General features: G+C 42.0%; 1 protein-coding gene across 2 annotated transcripts in view; it reads left to right on the forward strand.

Moving 5' to 3' along the window:
* The first annotated feature begins 1716 nt into the window (after positions 1-1716).
* The window catches only part of LOC147018631 (TBC1 domain family member 1-like), a 121484-nt gene continuing 111891 nt past the window's right edge, over positions 1717-11309 (forward strand). For both annotated transcript variants that reach the window (XM_085898502.1, XM_085898503.1), the window contains exons 1-2: positions 1717-1792; positions 10589-10918. In XM_085898502.1, the coding sequence (XP_085754628.1) occupies positions 1760-1792; positions 10589-10918 (363 nt within the window). In that variant the 5' untranslated portion in view covers positions 1717-1759. The remainder of the gene's footprint in view (positions 1793-10588; positions 10919-11309) is intronic.

Here is an 11309-nt window from a genome sequence, read left to right on the forward strand (position 1 = left end):
TGTTATTGTGCCATTGGCAAAGTTTTTGTTTTGTTGTTTTGGTAACCAATTCATCTCTTTCATTCCCCATCCAATTATCTTTACAAGTGTGGAACGAGTTGAATGGGTCTATCTAATCCACCATCCCAACAGGGATTTGGTAAAGATAAACAGCATGCAGTTACCTACACAGGGTAAACAGTGTGCAGTTACCATCACACGGTAAAATTATGCAGTCACCTCCATGTGGGTAAACATCATGCAGGTACCTCAATGGGGTAAAGCAGAGTTCATTTATCTCTATGCAGGTTAGCAGTATGCAGTTACCTTCACCTGGGTAAAACAGCATGCAGTTACCTCAATGTGGGGTAAAACTGCAGTTATCTGCATCTGAGTAAACAGCGTGCAGTTATCTCGATGCTGGTAAAGGGTATGTAGGTACCTCATTGAGGTTAAACAGAGTTCGGATCCCTCCATGCAGGTTAGCAGCATATAGTTACCTTCATCTGGGTAGAACAGTGTGTAGTTAACTCAATGAGGGTAAAATAGCATGCAGTTACCTCCATGCTGGGAAACAGTGTGTTGTTACCTCTATGGGGTTAAACAGCACGCAGTTACCTCTTTGTTAGTAAACAGTGTGCAGTCACCTCCAGGGGGTAAAGCAGACTTCAGTTACCTCCATGCAGGTGAAAATGGTGCAGTTACCTACACAGAGTAAAAAAGACTGCAGTTACCTCCACGCGGGTAAACTGCATTATTTTACCTCCATGTAGGTAAACAGTATGCAGGTACCTCAATGCGGGTAAACGGCATTCTTTTACCTCCACGCGGGTAAACTGCATTATTTTACCTCCATGTAGGTAAACAGTATGCAGGTACCTCAATGCGGGTAAACGGCATTCTTTTACCTCCATGCGGGTAAACAGCATTATTTTCGCTCCATGCGTGGAAGCAGTGCGCCGTTGCCTACATGCAGGTAAAAAGGGTGCAGTTATCTCCACGGGGTAAAACATTCTCCCTCCATGCGGGTAAATAGCATTCTTTTACTTTGATGCGGGTAAACTGTGTTATTTTACCTCCAAGCTGGTAAAGAGCATGCAATGGCCTCAATGCTTGAAACGGTGCTCTCATGCCCTGTGTCCAATCGTCCGCCATCTGCCAATAACAGCCACGTATGTTTGTGTAGTTTTCAGTCTCAACACTGAATATGCACAATGGAGCTATAAAAAGTGCAGGTTGACAGTAGCTTCATAACACAGGAAATCCGTAAAGAGTGGGACAACATGACTATTGTGTTGGCATTTTGAGAAGAATGAACAGCCAGGGAGGAGGGTAGGGTTTGTGTAAGCCCAGGGTTAGCATTTGAAAAGAAAAACACCATGCTGGCTGGTTTGAACCTTGACTTCATCTTGTTTCTTTATCATTCAGAGAGAGAGAGAGAGAGAGAGAGAGCTCTAGAAAGTATACAAATACAACATTCGAGCTGGATGACTTTTGAGCTTGCACGGGCCTGAATTAACATCCTGGTGCAAAGGTCATAAAGTGGCACTATATGGAAATTGACCCCAGAGAATTGCTGTTCCATCACATGCGATACTACAATGTAGGATTCTGACCATTGGCCCATGCCACAGGACTTTACTGACTTTGTACAACAACCCATTGCATAAGTGGGCAGTATGAAAGCAAAACATGCTGTCAGTGTTTTTTTATAATTAATACGAGTCATTCGTTAATGTTTAACCATGTATAGTCAGTCACTCCCAGGTAAGGGTAAAGTATGTCGAGCTTTGGCGATAATCTCAAGTGTCAGGTGAGTTCGGTTTGGAGTTTTTTTTCTTGTCTGGTTGTGATCAAAGGTATGGGTGAGTTTTACTTGGGGCATGCTTTATTCATACGGTTAAATATCACCAGCTGTGGCTGCTCATGCTTTTCATGACTGGTGCTTGCTTAACCGGATTCTCCCACACCTTCATTTGCCATATTTGAGTGAAACGGAAAACCGGTTTGAAACGAAGCTTTTGGAATATAAAGGTATCGCGTGCTTTGTGTAGATTTGGCAAACGTAGTTCATCCTGTATCACCAAGGTGACGATTAAGAATGTCTTGTTAATTCCTGTTCACTGCTAGTATCTAAGGAAGACGGTCAACCGACATTGAAACATTTAAATAATAATATAATACGTCGAGTGAAGTCCATGCCTTCCTTGTCAGGAGAATGAATAATTTGGTATCGAGCAACATGTGTTTTCCCACCTAAACCGTGCTACGTGAAACGTCACAGAATTGCTTTCGTCAAGACGCTGAATCACGTCTTCTGACGAGGCTTCAGTGATGTTGAGCAAACAACTCCCAATATCTAGTTTATGGATTAGAAATTTGTGAATAGCTGTTTTAACTTCCGGTATCTGCTATAAATTATGCAAGTTTTTAATGATTATATTAGGCTTGTAGCATGGTATTGTGTACACTGTGGTCCTAAATGAGGAGAAAACTTAGAAATTGAACCCAGTTTTAAAAAGATAAACAATCTTAATGTTATATAATGCCCAAGTGTCTGTGCTTTCAGAAAATGTATATTTTGCTCTGGGTCCTATGGATATAGTTGCTTACAAAGCATGTTTTTTTTTATCCAAACACAGGATATTTTTTCCATTTTTATAGCTCATTTTTTAGAAATGGGTTAAATGTATGATTGTATATGTTGTCCAAAATGGTTGAAAATGCATTTTTTGTTTGATACATATCATTATACATAAGAATAGAACAATTCCTCGAAACAGTACATTTCTTATGACCTTCTGCATATCTTGGCACATTCACATGTGTAAAATCTCAGATTTTGCAAAATTTCCCCCAGTCATAGTGAAGCTTACAAAATCTTATTCCAGAAATTTGAAATGCATCTGATAAAACATCTTAAATAGAAATTTACTTCTGCATTAAGTGATGATTTAAAATGACAAGTTTCAACATGGATCATTACTACATACCAGTTTTTAGGTTCACTTCCATGATTGGGTCAAAAATGTTCGGAAGTACGTAACAAATTGCATTTACCAAGATGCTACAAAATTACTGGAAGCTATAAGCTTGATTTTATAACCGTAGAATAAGTTTACCAAGATGGCCCTATGATATAAAAATCAATACCAAAGGCCAGTTTGTGTTCAGTATACAGAACATCAAAGGTCGTTAGGAAGTACGTAACGTTTTTAAGAAATCTGCACTTTTAATCCTAAGATTTTAGTTTGGTTCATCACAGCATGTGTACATAATAGATCCTGAATCCCCATGATGTTGGCTAACAAATGATATGCAAAACTGAATCATACAATGACTTTCATTTTTTGGTCCCCGTGTCCTAAATGTGTACATAATACCTTGCTACAAGCCATTATGCTTTTGTCTTTTATGCTGTTGTTGATCTTGACATGGTTGGAATACTTTCAGTCAACTCGTATGGTAGGCACAAAGGAGCTTGCAATCTTTAAGCTTTGAGAGTTACACAAGGATATACAAGATAACTTCAATGCAATCGCACTGTTTTTGGTCTATCATGCTTTTGTTGCTCATACGACCTGTTTACTTGAGCTCTCAACTTACTTTATTCCTCTCAGTACTCTTCACGTAATTACACACAAAGACACGGAAGGTGATAATTATTTCCATTGAGACAGATAATTATTGAGCCAGGAATGCCACAAAATGTTGTGGCTTGGCGTTTTGGTGTTCGTTAGAACATCATACAGTCACTTTGGAGATGTTATCAACATTAGAAACTGTCCACTTTCTGGGCAACCACATGTGATGTCACGTCGGCAGGATAACCATATTGGTTATCCTGGTGCATCTTCGGAATCTGTTCCAGACAGCAAGTTTGACAGCTCACAGCATCCCTGGCTTGCAACCAATCAGTGCCAGAACTGTCAGGAAGTGGTTACGCGAACATAACATCTGACCACGACGAACAGCAGTACGTGCGATTTTGATTCCACGCCATCGACATGTGTGCCTCGCTTGGTGTAGACAACGTCTGAGGCAAGATTGGGCTGCATCCTCTTTACAGATGAGTCGAGGTTCCATCTTGACGATAGTGATAGCCGTTGTCATGTTTATCGATGGGAATGGGAACGTTACGTTGACGCATGTGTTGTGCAATGTTAGTTTTTTGGTAGTGGAAGCGTGATGGTATGCGGAGACATCGCCACACATCACAGAACCCACTGGAGGTCATTAATAGCAATTTGACAGTCATTCGGTGGTGATGAAGTTCTCCATCCTCACGTCCTGCCATTCCTACAGGTTCATGGACATCACATCATACTTCAACAGTATAACGTGTGCCCTCATGTCACACGAGTGGTCACCAACTTCATTGCACAACAGAACATTCCCACACTTCCCTGGCCAGCTGTTTCCACTGATCTTTGTCCCACAGAACATGTTTGGGAAGAAATGGAATGACGATTGTGCTGAACGACGGTGAAATGGAATTCTTCAAAACCGGCCAGTGACATTGGCCCAACTGTGGCAGGCTTTGGTCCAGATCTGGAATGACATCCCTGAAGCCTTCTTTTACCATCTTGTGTCCTCAATGTGGCACCGTTAGCAAGCGTGTGTCAAGGGAAATGATGGTCACACCAATTACTGAGCTGTTAACTGACTTTTGACTCCACCCCTCTTCAAGCCGCTGAAGACTTGTCTTGCACATGTGTTGACATTCTCATGTGGGTTTCATGATTATCACACACAAAATATTGATATGACCAAACACCATGATGTGTTTGTTTTCATTTCACATAGGTGTAAATGATGAACAGGAACTTTTTTTCCACTCATATATCGTTTTTGGCGCCATCTCTCAATGGTTCTGTTCTGTTCTTGCATATGGCAGCTTGGCTGCTCGGTAGCTAACATTTCTTGCAAGCGCGGCTGTGCCGCTAATGTTGTTCCTCTCTACCAGTGTTCTGGGACTTATTTTGCCAACCTCAGAAAGATGACACACTGAGTCAACCCCACCTGGTGTCAATTCAGTGGCCAACAGGGCTCGAACTCGGGATCCTAAGATCCCAAGCCAGCCACCCGAGCCACTAAGCCAACACCAGGCTTCTCTCAATGGTGAAGAATCGCTTTAAAAATTCTCAGATCCGGATCCAGATCTTCACCAAAATCGAATCAATTCATCCTTGTCATAAACCCAACATATCCACCAAGTTTTGTCCAAATCTGTCCATAACTGAAATTTTGTGCTGTATATCATTTGTCCCCCTGTCTCTCAATGATGAAGAATCACTTCAAATTTTTCAGATCTGGATATTCACCGAAATTGATATAATTTGGCCTTGCCACTCTCCCAACCTATCCACCAAATGTTGTCCAAATCTGACCATAACGTTTTGAGACGTCCTGCTCACAGACAGATAGTCAAACAGTGGTGAAAACATAACATCGGTCCACCTTTGGTGGTGGAGGTAAAAATAGAGAATTGGTCTCGAGACATTGCCGTGGACACACCAGTATCTACGTGTCGAGCTGTTAACACTGAGAAATCAAGAGTTGCACTGTTCGCACAAATGGAAGAAGTCAACCACCCAAGTCAACCGACAGCTTGAATGCCACAGCCACAGTCAGAGATATTAACAACCAAAGGTGGGTGCTAGACTGTGTTGAAAGCATGGAATTTTCTCCCCAGACAGCCCTGACCTCTTATTTCTGATTCAACGCCTCCAACCATTATGTGAGGAGAAGTAGCATGTCCAAAGATGAATGGCCACTGTGGAAACCAAGCTCGTCATTGATGGCTCGGCTCCTGGAAAAAAGGAAGACAGGTCAAAGATTTGATTTATGGAGGAAGAGCCTTCACCAACACCAGGTCTGGAGAGAGGGAGACAGGTCAGAGGCTTGCTGAAGGGGCATTCAGTTTCTGAAAATGACAGCAATATTGCCATCAGTATGTAAGGTCGGCCAACTAAAGTGGAAGAGAGTCGCCGTGAATAGATACATTGAAGTCGGCGATGTTCTATGAAAGGATTGTGTCAGATAAGCAACTTCAATTCAATAGCACTTATTTGGTCGATCATGCTTCTGTTGAATTAATGACCTGTTTATTTAAGCTCTCAATTTAATATTCTTCCTCTTCATACTCTTCACATAATTACACACAATGACATGTGAGGTGATAATTATTCACAAACAAACTTCCTTTTTGAAAGCCAATCCCACCAATGGAAGTCTAACATCCATCTTCAACAGTATCTGGAGAAGCAGCAGCAACTTTTAAAGAATTATCTGAAATATTAAACCTGAACCCTCTGATGTCAGAGTTTCCTAATGGACAAATGGTTGCTCGGAGAGTTCAGGGCAGAAGCAAGAAGGGTGGGGAACTGTATTAGACAAGAGAGCACTGGGGGGGGGGGGGTGAGGAAGGAAGAGGGTGGCATTGAATGGTGAGGAAGAGGTGAAAGTGGGTACGGAAGTGTTGGCAGAGAAAGAAGCAGCAGGGAAGAGGGAGTAATGTTACTCTTTAGGGACATTCAGAGCAGGAAGATTAGTGAAAGGATGGGGTTGTGTAATTTGGTGCAAAGCTAAGCAGTGTAGGGAGATGGAATGAACTCGAGGATGGGAGAGGAGACAGGACTGTGGAGGAGACAGTGAATGTAGCATTGGAGAGGAAAAAAAAAGACATGCCAGCCACAGAACAAATGCACAAACAGCATTGCAATTACAGGTGTTGGCACCAAAGCAGGTAATGAAACAGGTACACAGCAAATTGCAGACGCACACCTCCACAAAAGCACATTTACAACAAGGATTTCCATCAGACAAGGTGGAACGATTTTCACACTTGACCTGAACTACTTTTTTGCATACCTGAATTTGATGGCATCAGAATTAGGTCGTCCCATCCTGCTCATATGAACTTGCATCCTTTATGTCTACACTCTGCATTTCAAGCCACATTCAACATACGGTGAACTAGAAGGGCACTCGGTGGAGCGCATACCTCCACCACGCAATGCCTGATCCACGAGAACATATCGGGCCCAATACATTTTTGAAATATCATGCTGTATAGTATTTCATCCAGGTCCGTCCACAAGTTTTTGAGATATCGTGCACGCAGACAGATGGACAGAAAGGTGTGGAAATATAACCTCCTTCCACTTTCGGTGACAAAAGTAATCAAGCAAATGCCTTCTTCATCCCCAAGAAGATTGATAAGACGTCAAATTAATTTACCCACGAGGTGCTGTCTTCTGAAAACCCTCCCATCCTATTCAAATTTATGAAATTCCTACTTCCATAAGTGCGTCTGATGTCAAGTCGTTCCTATCCTCTCGTTCTTTTGTCACAGACCAGCAGATATGCTTCTGCCCTGGTAATTCTATGTTGGACAATAATTGTTTCTCATTTCAAATCGATGGATGAAATCTCTTGATCCTCAAACATGGTCAGATTATTGTCTCAAAACATCTATATAATATTTTCACAATTTGGCATCTAATTATTGTTGCCAAGGTATTCGCACATGGCTTGCAGATATCTTGCATTTATCCAAGCAAGCATCTTCTTTCACTTTTCCTTTCAAGATTAAATGAAAAGTAAGAGAGTGAATAAGCATGGAGATGGAAACTCGTTCATAGAACGCAAGACAGAAGCAGGTAAGGCCAGGTGAGCAGCAGTAAAAAAAAAAGTAAGGTAGAAACAGAAGGGGTTAATCCACTTGATCAAAACCTTCGCAAGCATCCAGGAGAGAAAACTCTCCCATTTACTTCATTAACAAGCCTCTTGAAGAAGTGCAGTCACTCAAACCTTTGGGCCACACCATCAGCCATGATCTTTCTTGGGCAAACCACACTGATAAGTTGGCCTCCAAAGCCCGTCGCAGACTGGGCATCCTCCATCATGCAGAGTCTTTCCCTGGCACATCAACTTTTATCGACCGACAAGACCTTCATCAGCAGCTTGATAGGGCACTGCTCTCCCCTCTGTGATGGTGCTCTTGCCTCACACCTTGCTCAATTTTGACGCCATAGAAAACAAAGCCTCAAAGATCATTGGAATCTACTGTGATGAAACTGAGTCTCTGAGCCTATCACTTTCACATCACAGACAGTTTGATTATCTCTTTCTGTCTCTTCCCACCTCCTTTCTGATCTTGTATCCACTGCCCTTTGCATGCTCTCTGTCACCCGGTTATTTTTTGTTCATTTCTGCTTCTTCCCCAGTTTTCCCTTCCACTTCTGTGATTGAGAGTTCATGCCTGTATCCAGCTTGTTCACCCCCTGTGTCCTCCTCCACTTTGCTCTCATTCTTCCCCATGTCCTTTGTTCCTCCAGGTCTGTTTTGTCCCTCTACCCTACTGTCCCTCGAACAAAAAGTTGTTGTCGTCATCCCTCCCTCTTTCTGCTGTTATTTTCATTCTGTTATGTCCTGATCTGTTCTTTGTTTAAGCTCCTCAACGAGCCTCAATTTTGTGTACAAAACGATAGCCTATTCAACTGATCATTAATTCTTTGTATGCTCTGAGTGGTTGTGGAGTGTGGAGACACTTATCTTTTAAATTATGCCAAAGATTTCTGACTTGGAGAGTCCTCCTGTTAACTTTATCTCATTTACATGTAAACATCTCAACACTTGCACAAGGTTGATATTGTAGTGGATCTGGTTTAGGGGGTAAATGGGGAGTAGTTTAGAATATTTATTTCATAACTGCATGTCAGCATAAGCGTGATATAATTGCTTCAATTTTAGAGATAGTGTCGAGTGAAGTGTTTAGGGAGCTCTTGTCTTCCCTGAGCAAGTGTTTGTGTTTAAGCCCCTTTCTTCCCCATCCCTGCATGCAACGTCTCCCATGTACTATCTATCTATTGTAATTTTCCACAATTGCAGCATGAGCCAACGAAAGGTCGCAACCAGATCAGATAAGGAACCCCGGAACGTTGCGGGAGCAAGGGTGACCATGATCAGAAGATCCCCAGTTCTCCTTGCCAATCAGCGCGGGCTTGCTTGATGTCCGTGCATGCATCGCCGGAGTCTGCCCTGTCCTGTGAGAACTGAAAAAAGCCAGGACGCGTTACTGTCTTTCTCTCTGGGGCTCTCGCTGGTTCTATTCTGATGCTGCGATGTCTCTCTCTGGTGGTCCCCACAGCTCCAAATGTTTTTGACAAAAAGCGATGTGTGGAGGAATGGGGGCTAGGTGAGGATGCATGTGGTGGACAAGATGGATACAGAAGCAAATTCTCAAAAGGAAAACTGGAAATTTGGAAAGAGATGGGCTTGGAGAGGGTTAGTGGGGGTAGAAAATATCATGGTTTTGAATGGGGGATGATCTGAGATGGTGGTGAACAGCTGCCTTGGAAGTTGGTTCACAGATGAGAGAAAAAGAGGAACAAATCAGTAGATGTGAGCAGTGAGCCGGGATTTGAGGGATTTTAACAAGAAGAGGGTTACTAGCAGACCATGTGCCCTGCAGAAACTTGGAAAGCACAGCCCCAAGAGAGGGCAGAGGGTGCAAGACCAAAAAGGAGGTGGTGGAATACAGACAGACCACCAACATGTCTGCGATGTGAGAGTAACAGGCTGGACACTTGGCTTCATCGCGAGAGATTCCAATGATGTTGAGTGCTTTGCTTTCCATGGCATCAATAAGGGCAAGGTGTGAGGCCGAGGTGCCAGTCCAAAGAGGAAAGCTGTACTCCATCAAGTTGCAAATGGAGGCCTTGTCATTTGCAAAAGTTTGGGGGTGTATGTCCTCAAGTTGTGTTGGAAAATTGCTGAAATTGATGGTATATTGACTGCAGCAACGTACAAATATATTTCATTCCACCATGCTATCTCCAGTGGTGCAAGACTTTTTGGTCCAAACTTCATCTTCCAGAAAGAAAATGATCCAAAACGCTCAGCTGGAATAATTAAAACTTATTGGAATGGCCCCCTCAAAGCCCAGCTTACAACATCATTGAAGCTGGATGGGAATATTTGGCAAAGAAATAGCAGAAAAGAATCCCAGCAACTTAAATGATCTTTGGAGGAAGCATAGAACACCATTCCAAAAAGGTTTCTAATTTAATGATTTGAAATTGTCCCAATTAAGGGTAGACGTACTCGGTATTAATTTATATCACGGTATATTTTGTATAAATTTGATTATTTGAATCTAATTTTCTTTTTCATAAAGGTGTATTTGCATTGAACATAAAGTTTTGCTTTCCTTGAGCATCAAAGTAGAAAAATGCAAAATGTCTTAGACAACATGTTCGACAAAATGTTCTGCATAAGCACAACAGTGTGCACATTCTCGGTCATAGTCGTTGGCGATGTGATGGTCCACGGTTAAATGATTGAACAGTGACTTCACCCTTGGTACAAAGTATATTTAAATGAACACAAACATAAAGATGTTTCTATTTCTGTTAATGCAGGAAACCTCATCGAAGTAATCTTACTTATTCTGGACATTTATGAGTATCTATAAAACAAGTGTTTAATAGTATATGTAGTATAACTTTCTAAATAATAGGATTTTGATTTGGTGGAGTATGTGCTTGGTGCATAGTGGAATGACTATTACATTGCAACTCGTACATTCTCACGTCTTGTACAGAATGACACGAATTCCAGCAGCAACCAACTCCAAGATGAGCAGGCTTTGCTTTCCGTATTGTGCCACGATGAATTCCACAAGAGGTTTGAGGTCTTATATTGTGGTCGACTGGAGGTGGGAACGTGGTTGGGGTCACGCAGCCTTGTGGATGACTGTCTTGTTGAGCTATCACTCAGAAAATCGAAGGGAAACCAGGATGCTGAACAAAGAAAGAGGGCAAAGTGGAACTTCTTCTTAAAAAATGAGGAGATGCAAGCTTTAGGAGATGCTGGTGGTGATCGGGATGGCAAGGTTTTGGAGTCGCAGATGGGACGCACAATGTTATTTCAGGTAAATGAATGTGCATGCATTTGTTTCAGATGCTGATCCGTTGAGTTTGTAAAAGTAAAAACAATGTTTGGCTGTCACTATAGAGTAAAAACATGAAGGTGGTTCTCATGAAAGTTCAACTTGGTATGAGCTAACAAGAAAGATCGTACTGTGATCACAACCTGTGACACAAAATATATATTTTTGGCCTCCTCTGTCCACTCAACTCCCTCAAACTTGTTCATGTCCCACGTTTCTATATGGTGAAAGCTGGGTCTGAGAATTTTTTTTTTTTAAATCATTACCCATGCCTCAGATTACATTATATCTGGGTTTTTTTTTGTCATACATGCACGCGTCGTCCTCTCCTCCTCTCCCGCTTTGTCTGTGTTAATAAACTTTTTGTTCATAA

Source organism: Eptatretus burgeri, chromosome 10, assembly GCF_056783735.1.
Source record: "Eptatretus burgeri isolate ZD-2024b chromosome 10, Ebu_testis_v1, whole genome shotgun sequence".
NCBI lineage: Eukaryota > Metazoa > Chordata > Myxini > Myxiniformes > Myxinidae > Eptatretus > Eptatretus burgeri.